Consider the following 26030-nt stretch of genomic DNA (forward strand, 5'->3'; position numbering starts at 1 on the left):
TTCTGCATGCAAGGCAAATGCCCTTCCTCTATGCTATTTCTTCGGTCCCCTATTTTTATTAGTTTTTAACATGTTTTATATTTTAATAAAATTTTTCTAAAAACTAATAATATTAGTCTCTGGATTTCTTTCTGGTGTCTTCTTGGCCTCTGCATTTGATGAATATGAAAGAGAAAAAAAAACTCCCTTTTTTGTGGGGAGAGGTACACCGGTGATGCTCAGGGATTACTCCTGGCTATGTGCTCAGAAATCGCTCCTGGCTTGGAGGACCATATGGGACGCCGGGAGATTGCACCACGGTCCTTCTTAGGTCAGCTGCATGCAAGGCAAATGCCCTACTGCTGCGCCATCGCTCCAGCTCCAAGAAACTCCCTCTTATCTCATCCCTTCAGTCTCTTCCAGTGCTCTGTTTATGCACATTATCCTGAATCTTCCCAAATCCATCAAGGAACTTGCCAGAATCGGTCACTTTTTCTCAGGGTTCATTGAGGCATGTTTATCTTTAAGACCCTAGGAAGACATCTAGAATGTCCAGAGTTGAGATGCTCCTTCTAGATATGCTGAACGGAGGCCAGAGCATGGACAGCTGGATCCTGAACCTCATTTTAGAGGTTGGGAAACACACAGGAGCTAGGGTATGTGCCTCGCATGTACCCAACCTGGGTTTGATCTCTGGCTCCACAGTCTCTCCGAGCACTGACTGAAGACTTCTGAGCATTGCTGGAGTGACTTGATGGTCACCAGCACCTCAGGGTTAGAACAGCCTAGCTCAGTCTGGCTCAGCACTGAAAGACCCACTTGCTTGTTTGAATACTGCTGGGAGGGCCCTTCCTTCCCCTGAACACCACTTCAGTCTGAAAGAACATCTAATTGACTTTAGTCTCCAGAATCCACTCCTTGGACTCCTGGGATTCATTTATCTATTAATAGAGACAAAAGAAGGATTAAGTACAGTAAGATCAGGGATACAGCCCTTCCAAAGTGGAATCACCCAACATGGAAGTCCTAGAGAAGCCCAGGGAGTGCCTGATAACCCAGATGACCAAGTTCCTGCTGGATTCAGTTTTATTTTTTGTTTTCTGTTCTGGTTTTGTTTTTGTTTTTTTTTGGGGGGGGGTGGTGGGGGTGGGGGGGAGCCATCAGCGCTCAGGGATTACTCCTGGCTCTGCACTCAGAAATCATTCCTGGAGGCTTGGGAGACCACATGGGATGCCGAGAATCTAACTAGGGTCCGTCCTGGGTTGGCTGCGTACAAAGCAAATGCCCTACCATTGAGCTATATGCTCTGGCCCCAGTCCTGTTAGATTCAGACACCATAAGAAAATCATCTCAGCACCTTCTACCTCTTTATAGTGATCAGCATTAACCAGGATTTTTTTGGAGGTAATGAGGACGGTGGGAATGCTGTCTAGTACAACCTTTATGGAAACGATATGGAGATTCCTTCACAAACTGGAAATTGAGCTTCCATACGATCCAGCTATACTACTCCTAGGAATATACTCGAGAACACAAAAATACAATACAAAAATCCCTTCCTCACACCTATATTCATTGCAGCGCTATTTATAATAGACAGACTCTGGAAACAACCAAGATGCCCTTCAACAGATGAGTGGCTAAAGAAACTGTGGTACATATACACAATGGAATACTATGCAGCCGTCAGGAGAGATGAAGTCATGAAATTTTCCTATACATGGATGTATATGGAATCTGTTGTGTATGTAAATATTTTAGGGGATTATTACGTTACTGACCCTACCCTGATCGGTGATTATGCCCTACCCTAGGGTGTGACCTGGCATTCTGCCCCCACCCTACAGTAGTACCTGATTCTGCTTCCACCATTGGGTGGTATCTGATCCCACCATTGAGTGGTACCTGATTCTGGGGAAAAAACAAGGGTCTGTGGAAGGAAAGAGGCTTTTGCAGGAACTGATGCTGAGGCTTTGGACTTCAGTCTTGTCCACCGAATAAAGCTAATATTTCCACAAGCCTGACTGTCTGCGAGCTATTTACCCGCCGCTTCACCTCAGAACCGTTGGCTAGACAGGGTGGCAGACGCGTGCTCCGAGCTGAAGGGGAAAGACCTCATCCTCCATCCCTCCATCAGTCAACCTCTTCAGGGGCTGACTTGCAACAGAATCTATTATGCTGACTGAAGTAAGTCAGAGGGAGAGAGAAAGACACAGAATGGTTTCACTCATCTATGAGTTTTTAAAAAAAAATGAAAGACATTTTTAACAGTATCTCAGAGACAAGAGAGATGAGGGCTGGTAGGTGCAGCTCATGACATGAAGCATCACACAGAGTGATGAGTGCAGTTGGAGAGATGACTACACTGAAAACTATCATAACAATGTGAATGAATGAATAAGGGAAGTAGAAAGTCTGCCTCGAGTACAGGTGTGGGGGGTGGGGAGGAGGGAGATCTGGGAAATTGGTGGTGGGAATGTTGCACTGGTGAAGGGGGGTGTTCTTTACATGACTGTAATCATACAACTATAATTATATTTGTAATCACGATGTTTAAATAATGATAATTAACAAAAAAAGAAAGAGAGAGTAATGAATTTAAGAGAGATTATGGCCTTCTCCAAAGGCAGAGAGAGCCCCAGTACACAACTTAACATGAAAGTAGGAAAGCACACACCTCAAGAGGGGAGATAAAGGTAACATGTGCTCGAGTTTCCCTGGATAGTCAAGTTAGCAAGTCCACAGCAGGACCCTGCAGTCAGAGACCACTTCTTTTGACAAAGGACTCATTATCTATGGATCAAATATGGCAGTTTATCTATCACCAGAAGCTCATGAAGGGCTCTTGACTCCTTGCTGAATTCTGAGGAACTTGGGTGTTGAGATTTGGGGCTTCCTCTCATGAGTGGCTTCTTCTCATGACTTTGCATATCACCTGAAGAATATTTCAGGCCGAATCATTAGGAAAAAAAAATGAAGTCCTGAATTTTTATGATACATGAATGGACCTGGAGAATATAGGATGAGTGAAATGGGTTAGAGGGAGAAGACAGACATAGAATGATGATACTCATTTATGAGCTAGAAAGAAACATAGTAGAAGGAAAAAATACTCTACTCATAGGAGAAAATATACTCAAAAAATACTCAAAGACAATAGAAACAAAGTCCAAGAAGACTAGTCTTTAGTAAAAAGCTTACCACATGCAGGGTAGGAAGGATTGGGGTAGAGTAGGGACCACTATGACCATGACAATGGAAAGTGACCACTCTAGACAAGAACTAAGTGCTGAAAGGAGGTAACAAGATATGTATGATACCCTTTCAGTGATAGTTTTGCAAACTACATGCCAAAAAAAAAAAGTGCCTACCATTGAACCACAATGATAATACAGGAGGTAAACATGCGGTAGACACCCCATATGGTCCCCACCAGTAGTAATTTCTGAGCATAGAGCCAGGAGTAACCCTTGAGCACTGCCAGGTATGGCCCCAAAATAAACAAAAAAGTGTCTGCCATAAAGGCAGACTGAGAGATGGGAGAGAAACCGAGGACATTGGTGAATGACAGCAGACACTGGTAATGGTCACCTTGTAGGACTATAATTCAAACATAAACAACTTTGAAACTTTATATTTCACAATGACTCGATATGTTAAAAAAAATTTTTTTTTTGAGCTACACCCCAGTGACGCTCAGGGGTTACTCCTGGCTATGCACTCAGAAATCTCTCCTGGCTTGGGGGACCATATGGAATGTCAGGGGATCGAACTGCAGTCTGTCCTGGGTCAGCCACATGCAAGGCAAACACCCTACCACTAATCAGGCCCCACATTAAAATATGTGTTAAAGGAACAAATGTTCAGGCGGAGCCATAGTATAGCAGTTAGAGTGCTAGTCTTGCATGTTGGATCCCCAATATCTAATAGGGACTCCTGAGTGATCACCACCATGAATGGTTCCTGAGTACAGAGCCAAAATTAGCCCCTGAGCATCACTGAGTGTGACCAAATAAAGAAATTTCTGTCCACTGTGGAATCCTCCCTCTCACCAAAGTCCAATTCTATTTAGAGCCCAGTAGGCCCCCGTGAGGCAACAATTCAGGACTTTGGGGAAAAAAAATAATGACAGTTTTTTTGACATTGACATTAGCGCAGTGTATTTTGTGTCAGGATCTCTCATTGGTAGTTCTGATTCTTCTGAACTGATCCCCTTCTAGGTAAATGAGGTCTGTCCAGTGCCTGGAGGGATCATCCCTGGCCATGTAGCCTTATCCCTGGTTACTAGGTGTCAGTAGATTTCCTGCCCTGTTCCAAACTATCAAACAAGCATACTAGACTCCAGTTTTCCCCAGATGAAAACCTCTGTGATGGGCAGATTGCATGAAGCCAAGGATCTTACCCACAAAGCTTCTGCAGGGCCTATAGCATGTGGCAGGACCTCAGTAACTGCTGTGGAGTGGGAGACCAGAAGAAGTGGGGGAGCATCACACTGAGGTCAGAGACCTCCAGAAGTGCCCACTGAATAGATGTAAGTGCACTACACGGAAAATGCAAGCTCAGATCTGCTGAGAAAAAGCAGACAAAGCCACCAATGCATCCAAGGTGGGGCCAGGCTTCTAATGGCTGGAGAGATAGCATGGAGGTAAGGCATTTGCCTTGCATGCAGAAGGACAGTGGTTTGAATCCCAGCATCGCATATGGTCCCCTGAGCCTGCCAGGAGTGATTTCTGAGTGTAGAACCAGGCGTAACTCCTGAGCACTGCCGGGTGTGACCCAAAAACATATATACGTATAATATATGTGTGTATATATATATGGAGAGAGAGAGAGACAGAGAGAGAGAGAGAGTTGCCTAGGGACAAGAGGCAACAGGCAAGATAAGATTAGAAAAGAAACATTGCTGAATATGACTCAAGAAGGAGCCAGAAACTGCACCCAGAATATACAAAACATAAACCTCTCTATTTTTCTGTTCTTTGTCTTAAATCTGACAAAGAGTGCTTGGCCATCTTCCTAGAAAAGAGAACATAAAAAGAGAGAAGGCTGTCCTCGTTGCTCAGGCTTCCTCCTTAAAGAGACCCCATTCCTCAGTTTCCCTGCCCTTCCATTTCTCTCCTCCAAGTTTTCTACTAAATTCAGCCAGCTTGTTTTAGCTCCTCTGCTTTCAATGTTGACTGACTGAGGACAAGAAGCTATAGACGCTATAACAACCATTTCTGTGAGAACCTCTTTGACTTGGAAAGAGATACTATTCATGGATTCTACTTGGTTTCCACAATTTCCTTTCCAATTCCCCTAACTCTGATAGAGAAAAAAAAATCTTTTGCGTTGAATACAGCTAATCACCTATATCAGTGCACTATCATAATCTTACATTTGATATTTAGCTCTTCTTTTATAAAATTAGAGCTCATAATAGCAGTATGTACAACTTCCATAATTCTGGGTTCATTAATATTATTTTTGTTTGTTGTGCACCATACCTAATGGTATTGGGTGTGTAGAGGTATAGATCAGGCTACTATCATTTCTGTGCTCTAGAGTTTTTTTTTTTTTCAGAAATTCTTGGAGAATTATTTTGTACAGGAAGTTGAACCTGGGTCTTTGAATATGCATAAGATTTTGAATATGGGGCCGGCGAGGTGGCGCTAGAGGTAAGGTGTCTGCCTTGCAAGCACTAGCCAAGGAAGGACCGCGGTTCAATCCCCTGGCGTCCCATATGGTCCCCCCAAGCCAGGGGCAATTTCTGAGCGCTTATCCAGGATTAATCCCTGAGCATCAAATGGGTGTGGCCCGAAAAAAACAAGCAAACAAACAAAAAGACTTTGAACACCTCAAAGTCTTTCTAAAGTCCACTTGCAGCTGCCACTGAGACTCTTGCTGCTGAGGTCTCCTTCCCCATGAGATGCCACATCCTCCCCTCAGAGGCCCCCTTGCCTAACTCTCTAATTTTATCCTTTAGGAATTCCCAGGTTGTCACCTGCTTCTTGTTTAATCTGAATCTCATACTTGGTCTTCTGGAAGGATGTTTTTCTCCATCTCTGCCTCCTACATGATGCAGCACCATGGAGCATGCCTTGTCCTCATCTTGGCCAGAAACTTATATACACAAACCAATTTGGTATTGAAGGTAGTTATTGAAAGTGATTCCGTGTCTCATCATCCAGAAAAGAAGTCCTCAATTTAATTTATGTATAATAGCTCAAAAATCATCAATAAAAGCAGACACACTCCTATTCCTTTTCAAGAGACTTTTAGAAGTTAACCTTTTATTGGTTTTTAAGGCAGCAAGTCAAGTCTTCTGGTTCACATGCCTTTCTTCTGCCCAAGGAAGGGGAGGCCAACAAGGGAAGGGTTGGGAGCTCAACAGGACCATTCTTCCCCATAATCCATCTCATCTTGTTTCTCTGGCCCCCCAAAAAGAATCTTAATGCACTTTGGTTTGAGAGCAAGCATATCCTATGGCCCCATGCAGCAGAGTCTGCCAGGAGCAACTTCCTGTGTAAGGCTCCTGGCTCAACCTACTTTTCCCTCTGCCAGGCTCTCCCAGGGGCAGATGACCCTCCTTCTCCATGGCCTGGTCCCCCTGATTCTCCTGTGCCAGTGTCTTCTGAGTCCACCAGACATGTCCCGCTGTCCATAGGCACATCCATTTTTATCTGGAAAAAGCTTCAGGCACAAAGGAAAGCAAGTAGGATGAGAGTAAGAGGGGCAGAAAACCCTCACTTTCCCCTGACCCCCATACAGAGTTATGCAGTTGCACTTGCTAAAAGCTGGGGGTCTCAGCCATCAACACATAGCTCCATTTTATTGATGGAGACTTGAAGTTAATTGTGTTTTGAGGGCATTCAGAAAAATGAGTTTATTTCATGACCAAAAGGCTTGGAATTTTGTGGGTTTTGATGAGTTCAGAAAATTCCTGGACAACTTTCCAGCACTTTATCCTCAACCCCTTTAAACTGATGGTGTAACACTCCCCCCAAAATAGAGTCTTTCACAAGTCCCTTGCCCACATAAGAGGTTTGATAGTGGCTGCAAAGCTAGGCGTGGCCCTCACTATAGCTGGTTGGGAAAAATCAATAGACATATCTGGATTCTGGGCCTGGAGAGATAGCACAGCGGTGTTTGCCTTGCAAGCAGCTGATCCAGGACCAAAGGTGGTTGGTTCAAATCCCGGTGTCCCATATGGTCCCCGGTGCCTGTCAGGAGCTATTTCTGAGCAGACAGCCAGGAGTAATCCCTGAGCACTGCCAGGTGTGGCCCAAAAACCAAAAAAAAGAGACATATCTGGATTCTGACTCACACTTTCTTTCCCCTGACAGAAACAGGCACGGAGGTGTTATACATTTTGTGCCCAGCTGTTCCTCAAAAATATTGCATAGCAGAAATCATATACTCAGGTACCCATAGAAACCTTGGACCTCAGCAGACACCTTCCTTCTTAAGACAGGGTAATGGGGCCGGAGAGATAGCATGGAGGTAGGGCATTTGCCTTGCATTTAGAAGGATGGTGGTTCGAATTCGGCATCCCATATGGTCCCCTGAGCCTGCCACAAGCAATTTCTGAGCTCATAGCCAGGAGTGACCCCTGATACTGCTGGGTGTGACCCCCCCAAAAAAACAAACAAACAAACAAACAAACAAAAAAGACAGGGTGTGAAGCCTCAAATCTCCATTCTCCCTAGGTAACTTGATCTTACCTGCAAGACCCCGCCCATTCCTGGGAGGGGTCTTGGAAAAGGTAGATAAAGCCTTTGACCCAGGGGATATTGCCCCCCCCCCCTGCTCTTTTGGACTTTGACCAGCATGGAGGTTAAAGGGAAGATGGAGTTAAGATGCAGGGCTAGCTAAGAATGACTGAATGCTTAAAAGGTTATGATATAGGCCACACATGTGGTGGATAGGGCATGAATAAAGCTGATGCTTCCTGATGCCTGTCTCTGGATGAGTCTGATTCCGCCGGTCACCTAAACCTGGGACCCGCCAGCTGGATGGGGGTTGTGGAGCCACGTGGCCTGGGATGGCAGAGAAAAATCCCTCCATCCATCCACCTCCATCCAGATCCATCGTTAATTATTTAATGCAACAAGGGTGAGCCAAAACCCGGAAGAAACAAAGTGGTACCAGGGTAAAGACTTCCTCCCACTGTCTTCCCTGAACCCAAATAAAGGTGGGAGTGTTTCTTTCTAGCCTTGTCTACAACTTGTGTTTCTGCCTTTGGTTTGGCAGTCACCCAGCATCTCTTGGAGCCGTTGTTGGGAACCCAGAAAGCTATACTTCAGGGCCCAGAGGTGTCAGAGTCAAACTTGCAGCCCTACCAAAATGAGACGCCACTTCTTGGCAGAGCAGATTTGCACCCTCTTCTTTTCCAGAAACTACTGCAGAAGGATTCTTCAGGTACACACACCAGAAACGCATGTACATGCCAGACTCACATGCACACTGTAGACTGATATGCACATGAGACACGCATGCACACCACACCTGTGTACCTATCCCATGTACAAGACACACATGCAGGCCCCCACCGTGCACACCACCCTGGCATGCTCTGTCTCTTACTTGGGCACTCTCCTGGACTTCAGCCTCGGAAGCTGCTGACCCACTTCCCCCAGGGGCTGCACCTTTCCGTGGGACACAGCTGGGCACTTGGGCGAGAGCCTTGCAAAGACGGGTGAGGACAAGCAGCCTCGCCTCAGAAACCGGCTGAAGCTCAGAGCCACACGGGCCTTGGAGGGGCCCCGAGCTCGGGGGCCTCCCACGGGGATGTCGCTGCCCTCACTGGCCTCTCCCTTCTGCTCCGAATCCTCCAAGGCTGCCCGGATGGGCGATGGACACACAGTGCTGCTAGGCCTCCGGATGAAACGCGCGGGCGAGGGGAAGGGCCTCCTCGGGGATCGGCAGGAAGGGGAGAGTGGAGAAGGCGAGGGGGGGCACGCAGGTGCCCGTGTATACCGTCAAATGGGGACTGGGTGCCGTGTGCTGGCCGGGCTGCAGAGAGGAGAGAACGGGTGTGAGGGGGCTGGGCACCTCAATAACGCCCCCCCCACCCAAGAGGCTGCCCAAATTCTCTGCATCACTCAGTGCTCAGAGGCCATCTGCACCCCAGTCTTGGACATGGTCACAATCGAGACAGGGGTCTCAAACTTGCGGCCCACGGGCCGTTTGAGGCCCTCCGTACAACATTTTGTGGCCCTGCCCTAGAGGAATCTTTTTTTGTTTTGTTTTGTTTTGTTTTAGTTGTTTGGGTCACACCCCCCAATGTTCAAAGCTTACTACTGACTTTGCACTCAAGGGTCATCCCGACTTTGCCTCCTGCGGCCCCCAGGTAAATTGAGTTTGAGACCCCTGGACCTGCTTGCAGACCCAGAATGCTGGGGTGGCAGAATATACCACCTATCTCCCCAACATTCATCCCTCCAGAGGCCCCTGCCCAGCCTCAGCCTCCCAACACTTTTGCATGGGACCGAGATGCGGCAGGAGGTCCCCTGGAGACCCAGATCCAACTGTATCCAAACTGACCAGGGCTGACCTCGAGATGGCCAAGCCCTGCCAGTGCCACCTCGTGTCGTGCATGGGCCAGATGTGGGCCTGGAGGTGCCGAGAAATGAGCTGAACACTGAGGTAAGGCAACATATGGAGCTTCCCCTGTTCCAATCCACCTTCCTTCCCTGTGGCCTCTGGAGCACTGGGGCAGGAGTTGAACCAAAGTCAGGACTCACAGCATAATCTGGGGTGGCCTGATAGGTCTTTTCTTCCTTCATGTCCTCCATAGACCTCAAGAACACAGCCACGGCCACCCGCAAGAACAGAGCAAAGGAGGACCTCCTGGAAAAGTGGCTGAGCCCGATCCCATCAGACAGACCCTACAATCAGAGTCTACATATCCGAGATCCAAGGCAAGATTGCAAAATAATGTTAGGGACTCATGGAGGGAGAAATTCTCCAGCATCCATTTGGAAGATAAGGAGCTGTAATTTAGGGAGCGTTTAGAAGTTGAAAGCAAGTCAAGACAATCATGAGACACTTGGTCCTACAGTGAGGAGCTGGGTGCTCTCCACAGCTTGAAGCTGGGAAGCAGATTGCTCCCAGGAAACGATCCAGGAATAGTGTGGAGACATTTTGAATGTGGGCCAATGAGCAGGGCTCCTCCCTCCAGCCAAATTTTACCTTGGCCATTGGAAGCACCTCAATGGTTATTTATACAGACTCAAGACAAGGCCAGGGACTTGCAAGAGTGACCAAGAAGGATGATGGTGTCATGTCTGAATTACCCAAAAGCCCTTCATTCTCTGATCAATGCTTCCATCCCATTGCCTGCAGGATTCAGCTAGGACTTGGGGTTCTAGAGAGTGGACTAAAACAACTAAGGTAGAAAATATAGTTTGTGAAGAGAGACATTCTTCTCCCTTAACAAACTGACCAAGAACACATACCCCCCACAATTCATGAACTTCAATGCTCCTTAGTATCTGAGAGAAATTCCTGTTCTAGTTCCCTCTTGAGAGACCAATCGAGGGCCATGGAGGCATGGCACCTTGACCAAAATCACACAAACAATGAGATCACAATCAAAACCTTACACCCCTCTAACCATCCTGAGCCCTCCTGCTCTCTGATTCTCTTCTCCCCTATATCCCCATTCTAGCATCTTCCCTTCTCTGGGATGAATCCCAGAATCATGAGAGAGGTGCTTCACTTACCTGGCCTGAGAAAAGTCTTGCTTGTGGGCAAACATCCACCACTAGCCTAATGGGCCCCAGAGCCTCTATGCAATATGTCTGCTTCCCCCTCCCTCAAGGCCCTTGGGGGGGGCAGCATACCGACCACTGGTGTGAGGAAGCAAAGCAGTGGCATGCATGACACATGGCAAAGAAATGAGACACGACAGAGACACGGTGACAACGAGCTTGGTTTGGTCTTTATTCTGCAGAAGGGCCAAGAAAAGAGAAGAACAGCATTAAATGAAACAAAAACACAGACATGAGATGATGGTCACGGGCAAAGCACCAGACACAGTGGGGAGCAGAAAGGTAGGGTCTAACATTTGGGTTCACGTGCAGGATGAGGAGTTCACAGTTCCCTCCTCCAGGACCTTCCCACTCTCCCTTTCCTGAGCACTGCCACCAAGCAGATGAGTACAATAGGCTTCATGGATCAATCAATACCCATGTGATTGGTAGAAAGGTGTCTCCAGGGGGCCGGAGAGACAGCATGGAGGTGGGGCATTTGCCTTGCATGCAGAAGGATGGTGGTTTGAATCCCAGCTTCCCATATGGTCCCCCAAGCCTGCCAGGATTGATTTCTGAGCATAGAGCCAGGAGTAATCCCTGAGCACTGCTGGGTGTGACCCAAAAACCAAAAAGAAAGAAAAGAAAGAAAAGAAAGAAAGAAAGAAAGAAAGAAAGAAAGAAGAAAGAAAGAAAGAAAGAAAGAAAGAAAGAAAGAAAGAAAGAAAGAAAGAAAGAAAGAAAGAAAGAAAGAAAGAAAGAAAGAAAGAAAGAAAGAAAGAAAGAAAGAAAGAAAGAAAGAAAGAAAGAAAGAAAGAAAGAGAAAGAAAGAAAAGAGAGAAAGAAAGAAAGAGAGGAAAAGAAAGAGAAAGAGAGAAAAAGAAAGAGAAAGAGAGAAAAAGAAAGGAAAGAAAGAAAGGAGAGAGAAAAGGAAAGGAAGGAGAAAAAAAGAAAAGAAAGAAAGAAAGAAAGAAAGAAAGAAAGAAAGAAAGAAAGAAAGAAAGAAAGAAAGAAAGAAAGAAAGAAAGAAAGAAAGAAAGAAAGAAAGAAAGAAAGAAAAAAGAAGGAAGAGAAAAAGGAAGGAAGGAAGGAAGGAAGGAAGGAAGGAAGGAAGGAAGGAAGGAAGGAAGGTAGGAAGGAAGGAAGGAAGGAAGGAGGGAAGGAGGGAGGGAGGGAGGGAAGGAAGGAAGGAAGGAAGGAAGGAAGGAAGGAAGGAAGGAAGGAAGGAAGGAAGGAAGGAAGGAAGGAAGGAAGGAAGGAAGGAAGGAAATGGAGTTTCTGGCCTTAGAGAGGATAATATAAGGAGTTAAAGAAGTTTGTAAAACTACCTGAATAAGCACTATTGTACGTTAAAGGACCGTAGCTATCCCCGCTGCTATCTTGCTCATCAGGACTCAGCTCTGACGGCGAGAGGAGGAGGCAGAATAACTCCCTGGTTTCACGCTTCTTCAACTTTCCCACAAAAGTAGGCCACACAGCGGGAGAGCCGGATAAACACTTGCTCTCTCTCCGGAGTTTGAGGGCAAAGCCTAGGCCTGCCGCCGCCAAGCATGAAATGGCTTTGATGTCTCCATTTTATCTTAAAACATTCATGGACATTTCACATTTGAATGCATCAGCTAATGTCTGATTCTTTGAGTGTGAAATCTGTTTAATTACCTAATATTCCTCCCATCCCAGATCTTCAAAAAAAAAAAAAGGGGGGGGGGTGGAGGATGTGGAGGAAGGGGGAAAGATGCTGATTCCCTCGGAGTTAAAATCTGATTTGAGAATCATGGCTTTGGTCTCAGTCCCTCAAGCCACAAACGGGAAAGCAGAGAAGTTAAGTGACAGGCTCCAGCCCACGGGGTGAGTTGCAGAAACAGAGCCAGAACCCATGGGGATTGCTTCAAACCCCAGAGTTTCTCCGTTCACTCATTCCTTAATTCACTCATCCATCAGTTCATCCATCCATCTGTCCAACTGTTGTAAAGTATGCAGAACTTTTCAGGCCTTGGTTATTAGGCTGTAAAAGTGAGTGAGAGTCTATTGACAAGGATTCCTTGCAGAGGAATACCCTGCCCTCTATAGGACTACCGTATGCTTCAAGAGTGATCATCCAAGCTTTTTTTCTGGTAGCTCATAGAACACAAGGCAGCCTGTGACTAGGGAAATGGGGACATAATGGGACCCCTTTGCTGATAGGAAAAATAGACATGAAGTCCTGAAAAGGTTCCAGAAAGTCCCAAAGACCTCACCTAGCCCAGTTTCTGTGTGTCCAACTCTCCCTTCTCCTCAGCTCCTCTGTCTTCTAATCTGCCCCATCTTCCTCTTGCAACTGTTGGGCCAGAACTTTGGGGTGCTGCGGATTGCTATGAGACTCCCAGTTCTTTTTTTTGGGGGGGGGGGGGGCCACACCCGGCATTGCTCAGGGGTTACTCCTTGGCTGTCTGCTCAGAAATAGCTCCTGGCAGACATGGGGGACCCTATGGGACACCGGAATTCGAACCAACCACCTTTGTTCCTGGATCGGCTGCTTGCAAGGCAAACGCCACTGTGCTATCTCTCCGGGCCCGAGACTCGCAGTTCTTTTCCTCTCCCTCTCTCCTGGCCTTTCATCCTCAGGCTTAAATTCTCTCTCTAAAGAGAGTATCTCTAACCTGATCCCTCCATTCCAGGCTGCATTTGCAACTGGCTTTAAACAAAAAAATCGAGCTGAAAGCAGAGTCCCAGATACATCTCAACAACTGAACCTGGGGGTCAGGGGTGCATCTTTAGGAGTCGGAGCACATGCCTGGCATGTAGGAGGTGATCCCCGAAAGCTGAGTTCCCATACTGAACCCTCATATAGCCCACACATAGCCAGAGGGATCCTGAGACTTCATTCCACTTGTCCCAGCTCCGGGCACTAATGTTAGTTCATCCAGGTAAATAGACTCACCAGGGATGATGCTACTGGCATGAGCAACAAGGCCTGACCATACTGCAGCAACAGCCTAAGAGAGTTGTGTCCACTCTATTGGGAAGGGACATATCTGTTTGATTCCCCAGTGCCCATAAGGTGCTCAGTGAGCTTGTCAAAAGAAGGGGGTCATCTTCCTGTGCAAAGGGGAATGCCTGTTCCCTGGCTTCTTGTCTTCCTGGCTTTGGTAAGTCATGTCCAGGGCAGACCAGACTCCTAGAACTCCCTGCATGGTCTCAAGGTCAGAGCAGAAACTCACCTCCCTGTACCCCTGACCATAGGGCCAGACAAGCTGGAGGGGGAAGACCAATGATGTAAGAATATTATAGAACATTCTAGAATGTTCCAGATTGTTCCCCTGGCTACTAAGCTTGCCAGTATCACCCAGAAAGGGGATCTTCAGAAGGTCATGTCATCATCCCTGAAAGTCACTGCCATGAGTCCTCCGCACACCCCAAGTATGAGGAGGGATGGGGGGACTACAAGGTGGCACCAGGCACTAAGGAACAGCTCAAGAGAAAAAGTGTGAACATGTGTCTCTTCATGTATCTATATGGGAGCCTAGAACCCCACTTCAGGGAGGGATTCCCCTAAGGGTTTAGACCTGAAGTTTCCATAGGAAAGATGAGGATACAGCTACAGGAAACAAAAGGTCCTGAAAGAAGTAGGCTTGAGGGAATCTCCTGAACCTTCCAAAGATCTAGTGGGAGCACAGAATCCAGTTCTAATGACAAGAAAACCCCACAACCACAAGAGACACTTGGCAGGACTAGGTGGGGCGATAGGAGTTCAGCACATAGGGACAATAGAACCTTCTAGAATGTTTCCCACCCTCTCTATCAAGGAGCATGCCCTGCCCAAACCCCAGGACTCTGCAGCCTTATTTTGGAGGCAGCTCTCTCTGGAGCTGGCTCCTACGGTCCAGCTTGCTCATGACCTGGGTGATGTCCACGGTGTTGGCAGCCTCACGGGCCCTGGCCTCCTCCTCCAGCTGCCGCAGGACCACGGGGCTCGGGCTGGAGCGTAGGTGGCGCCGCATGAATGGAAGACTGGAGCTGGAAGGAAGAAAGGACAGGGCAGCGGTTGGCAGTGGACATGTGGAATAACGTGGGGGAGTGGGCCAAGGTCAGGACCTGCTCTCTCCTTGTCTCTGACAAGCTGGTATGAGGACCCCAGAGTGGGGGGAAACTCAGCTCTCTTTACCCCCAAACATCAGGGAGCAAGGAAAAATGTTTGCCCACCACCATCAGATTGGGGAGGAGAGGCCACCACCAGGCCTTCCGTAGGGTTCAGGAGCCATCTTGTCACCAGAGGTACTAAAAGAAGGGAGCAAAGAGAGTTGGGGGTCTGTGCTAAGGATCCTCTGTGTCATAAAGCGTTGGCTCTGGAAACAAAGCACAGGTCTGGCCTGTCTTAGAGTTCTGAACTGGACACAGAAGGTGAGGAGAGAAGGGAATAAGGCAGACCCAGGATAGAGGCCAGAAGGGGCTCTAGGTAGGAGGAGGGATACGGGCACCCACCAGGCAAAACCCAACCAGACCCTCCATTCATGATCAGTATTATGATTGGGCAGGTTAACCCTCACAATTAGTAAGCAACACCCAAGTGCTTATAGAGCAGGCATTCTTCTGGGGATACAAGGGTTTCCATTAAGACCATCACCCCTACACGGGCATTTAGTGACTATCCTAATAACAGTCTTTGCTGGCAGAGAACTAGCTTCTTGGCATGGTCTGGCGGGGCCCAACCACTATAGCACTCACCTTCTCTTCGTGGTTTCCTGGGGCTCAATGGCTTTGGCCAGCATCTCCTTATAGATGGGGGATTTTAAATAGCGAGCATAAGAGTCCTGGGGGAGCGAGAGGAAAGCAGTTCTTAAGGGAGGGAATGAGTTTAATTAAGTGGGTTCCCTGGATGCTTTCAAGCCGTCCCTCGCAGGAGGGTGGAGAGGTAACCAGCATCAGTTTCCCTGAGCACAAGAACATATTGATGGATGTAAGGGCTTGGGACACAGTGGGAAAGTGTATGCTTGGCATACAGTTGACCTGAGTTCAATCCCCAACATCCTATATGGTCCCCCAAGCTCTAAGTGCAGAGCTAGGAGTAAGCACATCTGGTTGTGGCCCCCCAAAGAAAAATACAAAAATAAATTAAGTGGTGGTGCTCAGCTATGATTCCCAGGCTTTGGGGAAATCTGGGGAACCTCCCAAATATCTAGCAGGACCACAGTTGGCAGATGGCTTGAAAGTAGCAGGTAGGAGACAAATGACCTTGCCTGAGATCCAAAAAAAGCTGGAGCTATGTACTATGAGTTCTCCAGTCCTGCACCCCAAAAGTGACTCTATCTCCTTGGAAGAAGGGATTGGGGTGTCAAATAATGGTGTTACTGGTTTCAGATTACTTCACCCAAGACCCCTAACGTGCTCTTTTGTTTGTTTTGTTTTGGGGTCACACCCGGTGGTACTCAGGGGTTGCTCCTAGCTCTGTGCTCAAAACTCACTCCTGAAAGGCTCAGGGGACCACATGGGATGCCAGGGATCGAACCTGGGTTGGCCACATACCAGGCAAATGCCCTGCCCACTGTGCTGTCGCTCCAGTCCCCACCTCCCCTCGATATGGCTTTTGCTTGAGGAGGGTTAAGACCATTTTCTCGAGTCTGGGAGGCTTTTCGGGGAGCAGGGAAGGGAAAGGGCTTCTGGGTTCCCAGCTCAGCCCCCTTACCTTCTTCATGAGCATATAGATGTGAGTCTGAGCTGCATCCAGCACATAGCGGTGGGGGTGCCTCAGCCCCTTGACCGTGATGTCCATGGTCTTGCCATCAATGTTGATCCACCGCCGGGCTCCAGGGGCCAGGAAGAGCCTGCGTTGGAGGGTGGGGGCGACACATGAGCCAAAGAAACGTGAAACTGAGTCACTCGTGAACGTTCCCAGCTGCTTGGGAGGGACATGAGTGGGTGGGTCTGGCTCAGGTCCCCGGATGAAGGGGCCATGATTGTGCGAGCCACATCCTAGAAGCCAAGAAATAGTCTTACTGGGTCAGGATTGGGAATGTTTTATTTGGAAGTTCAGACCTCCAGGAGAGAGAGCCAAGGGTTGGAGGAAAAGGAAGCACAGTCGAATTAGGCATGACTCCACCCCCTGAGGGTCTAATCTAGTCTTCTGAGTGGGTACAATTCCAACACCACATAGTCCCTCCAAGCTTCACCTATTGTATTCCAGCACCATTGGGGGAAAGTCCAGATAACTTCAGCATGCATCTTCAGGCTCTCACATTGAAATTCTAGCCTAGTTGGCCAAGAACCCTTGGTGGAGCCCCCCCCACCCCCAGTCTCCTGAATACTGCTCGAGAGCACCCAGCATAAAGAAAAGAATTTGGGTCAGAGAGATAGCATGGAAGTAGGGTGTTTGCCTTGCATGCAGGATGGTGGTTTGAGTCCCGGCATCCCCTCTCCCCACCCCGTGCCTGCCAGGAGTGATTTCTGAGCATAGAGCCAGGAGTAACCCCTGAGCACTGCCAGGTGTGACCCAAAAACAAAAGCAAAACAAAAAGAAAATAATTTGGTTTTTGACTTAATACTACCTGCCCTATTTATTGGCAAACCAGGATCCTCTTAGAGCCATGTTGAGAAGCACCCAAACCGGTGCATTGGGGATCCCCTGCTGGCTTTTGAGCTCTGTGGGGATGTGAGCTCAGCCCCATTTCCTGAATCTGGGAGCTGTGCCATGAATTTGGGGTGCAGGAATATTTCCTAAGCACACCCACCCATCCAAGTGGGTGGGGAGTGAGAAAGGAAACGCTCACAGGAGACTTTTCCCACTGACCTTTTGAGCCTGCAGAGTCTGGAATTCAGGTGTTGGACCTATTTTGAGGGTCCAGTGAAGGGGGTGATAGGAAAGCACAGGAAATGGGGTTAAGTGCACATATGTATGGAATCAGGACAGGGTGTGTCGGATATGGCCACCTGTATAATATTCTAGGGAAAGCTGGCACAGGATCTTCCTGTACCCCTTAACCCCCTATTCTCACATCTGCTGAACAAGAACTCTGTGAGAGGGAGATGCGAAATTTTAAGAAAGCACAGGCACCCCTAAGCCTGTGGATTGAGCCTGCAAATCCTTCTCTTCCAGCACTGCTCTGAAAACTTGGGGGAATGGGGGCAGAAGAAAGCATGCAGTAAGCGCCCAATAATCCACATTTAAAAGAGAGGTCCCAGCTGATATGACCAGAGTTTAACCCAACATGTGGGCTGTAGCCAGCTCAAACCAGGCTTTGGGAATAATTCTCAGTAGTGGGAATAAAGATACTAGGCCCACCCACTGAATGGGAGAAACTATTCACCCCATACCCATCTGAAAGGGGCTAATATCTAAGATATGCAAGGTACTTGAAGAATTTAACAAGAAAAGAAACATATAACCCCATCAAAAAATGGGGAGAAGAAATCAATAGACATCTTCTCAAAGAAGAAATACATATGGCCAAAAGGCACATGAAAAAATATTCCACAGCACTAATCATCAAGGAGATGTAAATCAAAACAACAATGTGGTATTATTTCACACCACATCACAACAATAAGAACAATCAGTGCTGGTAGGAATATGTTGAGAAAGGAACTCTCATTCACTGCTGGTGGAAATGCTGTCTAGTCCAGCGTTATGGAAAACAATATGGACATTCCTCAAAAAAAAAATGGAAATTGAGCTCCCATACAATCCAGCTATACCACCTAGGATATACCCTAGGAACACAAAAACACAATACAAAAATGCCTTCTGCACATCTATATTCATTGCAGCATTATGCAATAGCCAGAATCTGGAAACAACCCAGATGCCCAGCAACAGATGAGCGACTAAAGAAACTTTGGTACATCTACACAATGGAATACTATGTAGCCATCAGGAGAAATGAAGTCATGAAATTTTCCTATACATGGACAGACATGTAAAATATTATGTTGAGTACAATAAATCAGAGGGAGAGAGATACACAGAGAATAGTCTCACTCATTTGTGGGATATAAAAAATAATAAAAGACAGAATGGTAATAATAACCAGAGATAATAGAGATGAGGGCCAGAAGGACCAGCCCATGATATGAAGCTTGCCACAAAGAATGAGTGCAGTTGGAGAAATAACTGCACTGACAACTACCATGACAATGATAGTGAGAGAAATAAAATGCCTGTCCTCAAGATAGGCAGGGGACAATTGAGGAGGGAAATGGGGGACATTAGTGTAAGGAAAGTTGCACTGCTGAAAGGTGGTGTTCATTCAATGGCTGAAACCCAACTACGGACATTTATTTAGCCATGGTCCTTAAAAAAAAATTATTAAACAAACTAACAAAAAGATGAGAGGCACTTAGGTCAGTGTGAGAATGAAGGGAGACCCATCAGGAGAATGAACCAGGCTAACCAGGAGGCCCCAAGCTAGGAGAAACACAGACCTCGGCCCTGCTCTCTGCTCACACCAGCAGCCTAACCCTATGTACCTGGGTGTTGTGCCCAGGGAAATTAGAAATGGTGGGTCCTGGGGGGTGAATAGCACAGTAAGGGATATGCAACAAATGGAAGCTTGGGCCAGGAAGAGAAAGTGAGAGATGGACTGTTTGTATCCAAACTGGGCCCCCCCCTTAGCAGTCATATGTGTGGAGTCTCCTGTTTTCCGGCGTTCACTTCTCTAAGGTGCCAGCAATCCTACTTTCCCATATCAAGAAATCTTTTTTGCTTCTTTGGGGGCATCCCAAGTATTTCTGGGTGGGTTGCAGCATGTGAGGGGCACTCGGTAAATTTTGTTCAATTGGGCAGAGGTCCAATACATATGATTGGGGTGCAGTTCTGCTTGGTCTTGGGGCATCAGGGACCACCAGGGATAGCATGGCTCTGTTAGGGAGTCTGCAGAGCTCCACCCGGCAATGCTCAGGAGGTCAAGTGGTACTGGGTTCAAACCCAGGTCAGGTGCATGCATGGAGTGTGTTTTATTGTCTGTGCTATATTTATTTTTCTTGAGGGGGCCACAACCAGCAGCACTCAGAGATTACTACTGGTTCTGCACTCAGGAATCATGCTTGGCTCAGAGACCATATGGCATGCTGGGGATTGAACCTGGATTGGCCATGTTCAAGGCAAACACCCTACCCAGTAGGGTATCACTCTGGGCCCTCACTTTTCTCTTTCTCCATGCATGTACATGTGCACATGAACACACACATACACATACAAACACACATCTCAATATCTGGGGTTTTGTCCAGCCCTTTGCACAGGAAGTCAACAACTCTTGAGACACTTGCACTCACCTATGGGGAGCCATAGGAGATGCCACAGGACTCCTCTAGCTAAGCTTCCCTTAGAGGAACCCCCTTAGAGGAACAGCCCTGTCATTGCCACAAGAAACCCACTTTCTCTTCCCCATGCACACGCAATGGATGGCAACCAGTCGTCAACCCCAACCCTGGCTCACTTGTAAATCTCCTCCGCCTTCTCCTTGACCTTGGATTGGTCTCCGTACTTCAGATCCTCACAGGCTTCCCAGAACCCCAGGTTCTCCCCTGCTCGGCAAGCCACGGGTCCCCACAGGCAGGAAGCAAAAGAGGAGAGGCAAGAAAAGGGATCAGGTGAGCTGGGCATGATCCTGTTCCGGATGCAGTGACCCTATTTCTCCTGTAAACTTGGCAGCCATGTCAACATTTCACAGCCAACCTGGTCACACGGTTACGCCCAATCCCTCTCTGGTCCTGGGAGTGTTAGCACCGGGTACATTCTTTGAAAGGAACAAGACAAACCCAAGGGGGCCAGATGATAGCCCAGCAAGGAGGGCGTTTGTCTTGCATGTGGCCGACCCGGGTTCGATCTCTGGCATCCTATATTATCCCGAGTCTGCCAAGAGTGACTTCTAAGTACTGAACTAGGAGTAAGACCTGAGCACTGCAAAATAAATAAATAAATAAATAAATAAATAAATAAATAAAGATGGGCCAAAGAGATAGCATGGAGGCAGGGTGTTTGCCTTGCATGCAGAAGGATGGTAGTTCAAATTCCAGCATCTCATATGGTCCTTTGAGCCTGCCAGAAGCAATTTCAGAGCATAGAGCCAGGAGTAACCCCTGAGCACTGCTGGGTGTGACCCAAAAACAAAACAAAAAAATATAAAAAAAAAAAATACAGGGCTGGAGTGACAGTGCTGCAGTAGGGCATTTGCCTTCCATGTGGCTGACCTAGGTCAGACCTGGGTTTGATCCCCAGCATCTCATATTGCCTGCAGAGTTTGCCAGGAGTGATTTCTGAGCACAGAGCCAGGAGTAATCCCTGAGCTCCATCAGGTATGGCCCCAAACTCCCCACCACCATCACCACCAAAAAAAAAAAAAAAAAAAAAGCAATAATAAAATAAAGGGCCAGAGAGATAGCACAGTGATAGGGTGTTTGCCTTGCACTCAGCCAATCCAGGAAGGATGATGGTTCATATCCCAGCATTCTAATTGGGACCCCATGCCTGCCAGGAGCAATTTCTGAGCACAAAGCCAGGAGTAACCTGAGTGCCACCGGGTGTGACCCCAAAAAATAAATAAAATAAAATAAAATAAAATAAACAAGCTAACAAAAAGACTTAGAGGTCTGCAGCCCAGAAAGCTCCATGCTCCTACCCCCCAGAACACACACATTGAGACTTGGCCCCACCCACAGAACTCTTCTTGCCCTGGTACTCGATGGAGTTTGCAAACTGCACTGCTAAGTCTCCTGGGAGACAGCCCCAGCTTTCTGGGGCCACACAACTTCTGCTTTCTCTGTGTAGATTCAAACCGAATCCCTGGGAGGACATCACAGGTATATTCAGCCAATGGGGCTGGCAGGCAAGTACAATGCAGACGGGAGGCTTGGCTGCCAAGGAAAGTCATGGAAGGTAATCCCAGCCCAGGAAATAGGGGAGAGGGAACAGATTTAAGGTCCCCTTAACCCTTCCTTTCTCACTACTTGCAGTTCTCTGACCAGCTCTCCATGGTATTCAGGGCTGGTGTGAAACTTGATACAGATGCACTCTGTGAAATTTTCTTTGAAAATAATAATAAGATTGTCACATCAGTACTGAGAAAATTTCTATCTGCAGGTATGTGTATGTATGTTAGTGTATATTTGTGAATACACACATCATGTGCATACATTTATGTTCATGTGTGTTTACAAAGGTCAGTGTGTGTTTGTGTGTGTGTGTGTGCAGATAACAGACTGCTGTGGTGTACTTAGATGGACAAGCACATCCCTATCCCTGCCTCTCCCCACAAAGTGCTCCCTAGAAAGCTCCCAAGTTTCTCAGACCAGAAAAGGCTGCACATTGTATAAACTTGAGAACTTTTGTCCCATAGTCCTTCACAGCCCTTCCTCTTCCACCAGGACTTCAGACCCTTCCAGCCTGTATGATCACAGGTATGAATAGGCCCGGGCACAAGCCTTGTCCATGAGTAGGAAGGGTCCATGGCATAGGATTGAAATACAACAAGCCATTTGTCACAAAATCCAATAGATGGACGATACCAGATGTCCCCCAAGGGTGAATGAATAAGCAAAAGGTACCCTCCGTGCTAGGAAAACCAAAAATTTTTTAAATTTTAAAAAAGCATAAAGGACCATTGCATGGAAAAAATGATGGAAAATGTTCAAGTAAAAAACATAGTTGTCTGTTATTAGAGTACACCCAAAACAAAGACATTTTCCCAACCTCCTCTTTCTTTTCACCAAGTCCTTTGACTTAAAAATGTTCACCTGGGGGCCTGAAGAGATAGCACAGCAATGTTTGCCTTGCAAGCAGCCGATCCAGGACCTAAGGTGGTTGGTTCAAATCCCGGTGTCCCATATGGTCCCCGTGCCTGCCAGGAGCTATTTCTGAGCATACAGCCAGGAGTAACCCCTAAGCACTGCCGGGTGTGATCCAAAAACCAAAAACCAAAAAAAAAAAAAAAAAAAAAAAAGCTCACCTGGATCTTTCTGAACCATCCTCCTCCTAGTTATTTGTACTGGTAGAATAAAAAGAGATTTCAGTTTGGCTTGGCATGGTGAAGTGAGACTATGAAGCTAGAAGCAAACTGACTCCATGATTCTCTCCTGACTAGCTTGTTTTATTAATTCTTCATGGGTACCCTGCTTCAAACTTGTTCACCAGAGTTTGGAAATAGAACATGTGGCAGGGTGATTTCACAGTCTGGGTTTGTGCCCAGAGATATCTGGAAAAGACTAGTTTATGAAGAAAGCACATTAATGGCCGCCCAGGGCAGGCCAGAAAGGGCAAAACACAGAGGAAGAAAGGTTACAGTGACCTCTGAGAACTAAAGGTTTTCTTTCTGAGGTGGTAAAATTGTCCTATAATGGCCACACATCTTTAAGAATAAAGTTCCTGAACTGTATACTTGAAAAAAGTAAACTGCATGGCATGTGATTTTTATCTTGGTCAGAAACATTTCAAACCAATTCATCCTGTTCATATATAAATCTTCAGGAGATCACTAGCAGTTCTATCATTATTATTATTTGTTGTTGTTGTTGTTTTATTCTGTTTTGGTTTGGGGGCCACATCCAGCAGCACTCAGGACTTACTCCTAGCTCAGAAATCACTACTGGCAGACTAAGAGACCCAGACAAGGAGGCCTGGGGCTGAACCCGAATTGGCCACATGCAAGGGAAATGCCCTACCCACTGTGTTGCCACTCCATCCCCTATATTATGTGTTTTTATATGATCTATTATATAAAAACGTTTTTCTAAATGGAACTTTTCAGTCAGGCGTGGGTGAGATAAATGGCAGTGCCATTTGCCATGATGCCACTAGATGGCACTCTCTCCCACTCATTTACTGGTGGCTTCCGGGGGGGTGGGGGGGGGGGGAGTGGGGGGAGGCCTAGCTCAGAGCTCTTGTCTTTCCGGTCTGTTCAGGGCTTTATTACAGGGAAGACCATTAGATTTGATTAGATAGAAGGATCTCCAGGAATCTCTATTGTAAAGTGAAGTGTTGCATTGAACAAACAGCTAATCTGTCCCATGGAGCCAACTTACAGTGAAGGAGCTCGAGGCCCTCTGAATCTCAGCCTCATAAAACTGATCCTACGTGAGTTTTTGGTTTTCCTAGCTGCTTCTTAATGTTGGATATTTCAGAAGTTGCTCGTTCAAGCACGGGGCTTGGGACACAAGCTTTAATGTGTGAGGACCCTGGATCTCTGCCAGTTCCACTGACAGCTGGAGAAAGGAGGCCAGAGCAGAGCTGGGGAGGCCCTTCATGGTATAACCAGATTACATGACCTCAGAAGCTTGCAGAACTCCAGTGATTTCATCCAAATCCGATTTAAAGGGCACCTCGGGATGGGATCCAGGTAGATGTGTTTTAAAGTAACCCCCAGATAAATGGCAGAGAAAACATGAGCTGAAGAAAAGCAGGCTAAGGAGCTGGAGAGAAATTACAGTGGGTAGGGGCCTTATCTTACATACAGCTGGACCCAAGTTAATACCTGGCACCCTGTAGGGGCCCCCGGGCCTTTCCAGGAGAGATCCCCGAGAGCAAAGCCAGAATTAAACTCTGAGTACTTCCAGGTTTGCTCCTATAAAAAAAAATAGAGAAGATGGAAAGAGAAGCAAGGAGAGGAGAGGAGAAAGGAAGGAAAGGAGGGGAGGAAAAGGAAAGGGAGAGAAGGGAGGGAAGGGGAGGACTGAGAGACAAAGGCAAACAACGTTTTATGAGATAATGCAATGACCCACCACTAAACTCTTTCTTGAGAAAGTACTGGAAGCTCTGCCGGCCCTTAGGGTCTCGGATCAACTCACTGAAGTTGAAGGCCCATCGCTCTACTCGCATCTTGGTTGGGATTTCTACCCTGCAAGGAGGAGGATTTGTCAGTGCATGAGGGACTGGCCAGGACCTAGGACTAGCAGAGTGGAAATATGTAAGTTTGGCCAGGAAAGACCAGAGAATGAGTGAGGGGTCGGTAGTGAGAGGTTTACCTCACTAAGGTAATATCCATTAGTCTTTCTAGTCCACCTACAGCCCAGACTTCCACCAAATTCTTCCTACCCACACCATCTTTCCCCCTAAACACACACACACACACACACACACACACACACACACACACACACAGCAGCCAAGTTCCAGAGGCCACACACTAAGACTCTGGCTTTCCTAAAGATGGGAAGATATTGCCCTACCTCCCTGACTTTTAGTCCTCAGGGTAAGAGAACCCCACTCCACCCTGAATCAAGAGAAAATTCCATTCCAGAACATCCTGATGACAGGTGTTGTGGCCACCCCAATTGCCTGCCCCATCCCTGAGGGAACATACCAGCACTTGTGAGAGAGGTTGTGCCACAGCCCTGAATGCCAGGTGCCCCAGGTCAAACCAATCATCACAGTACATGTATACACACATACACACACACACACACACACACACACACACACACACATTGAGCTTTCTCTAATGCCCCTTCCATCTCCATGTTTATAAAGGTCACCCTGATCTCAGGTAGACCCATCAAACAAATCTGAGGCCTAGCATTCCAGAAGACCAGAAGAATCAGTTGCTCTCCTAGAACCCTTTTAAGCTAACACAGTCCTCGGGAAACCAGATTTCCAAGTCCAGAAGCCAGCAGTAGAGAATGAGTGAATAAAGTTCATTCACATTAGCTCAGCAAAGTGAGCCTTCATAACAACAGCATCAAAGCAATGAAAATGCCAAGGAACTCTAATACAGATATAAGAACTCTCACAGAGATGCCTAAGAACCCTAACACTTAGCATCTAAGAATTTTCACAGAGAAATCTAAGAGTCCTGATACAAAACACCTAAGAACCCTAACACAGAACACCTAAGAACACCAATAGAGAAATCTAAGAACCCTCACACAGAACAGCCAAGAACCCTAACAGATATCTAAGAACCCTCAAATTTAACATCTAAGAACTTTAATGAAGAAATCTAAGAACCCTAACATAGAATACTTAAGAACCCTAAGAGAAAAATCTAAGAACTCTAACACAGAACACCTAAGAACTCTAACAGATATCTAAGAACACTCACACTTAATATCTAAGAACCATAGCCAAGTAAAGCCAGGAACCATAGGGCTGCTGGGGAACCTTTGCAAGAAACCTAAGAACTGTAACAGTGGCCATGAACATGAGCATCCCCCCTCACAAGTCTGTGCTAGAAAGACAACCCTCGGGTCCGGAGAGATAGCACAGCGGTGTTTGCCTTGCAAGCAGCCGATCCAGGACCAAAGGTGGTTGGTTCGAATCCCGGTGTCCCATATGGTCCCCCGTGCCTGCCAGGAGCTATTTCTGAGCAGACAGCCAGGAGTAACCCCTGAGCATTGCCGGGTATGGCCCAAAAA

General features: G+C 47.1%; 1 protein-coding gene across 1 annotated transcript in view; it reads right to left on the reverse strand.

Annotated features, from left to right (window-relative positions):
• Nucleotides 1–6222: 6222 nt before the first annotated feature.
• The window catches only part of RGS9 (regulator of G protein signaling 9), a 62879-nt gene continuing 43071 nt past the window's right edge, over nucleotides 6223–26030 (reverse strand). The window contains 9 exon segments of the mRNA XM_049781734.1: nucleotides 6223–6567; nucleotides 6570–6651; nucleotides 8545–8915; nucleotides 8917–8973; nucleotides 14591–14708; nucleotides 15417–15502; nucleotides 16375–16513; nucleotides 20123–20210; nucleotides 24399–24514. Coding sequence (XP_049637691.1) covers nucleotides 6499–6567; nucleotides 6570–6651; nucleotides 8545–8915; nucleotides 8917–8973; nucleotides 14591–14708; nucleotides 15417–15502; nucleotides 16375–16513; nucleotides 20123–20210; nucleotides 24399–24514 — 1126 coding nt within the window. The 3' untranslated portion in view covers nucleotides 6223–6498.

The sequence above is a fragment of the Suncus etruscus genome, chromosome 1, assembly GCF_024139225.1.
Source record: "Suncus etruscus isolate mSunEtr1 chromosome 1, mSunEtr1.pri.cur, whole genome shotgun sequence".
Classification (NCBI taxonomy): domain Eukaryota; kingdom Metazoa; phylum Chordata; class Mammalia; order Eulipotyphla; family Soricidae; genus Suncus; species Suncus etruscus.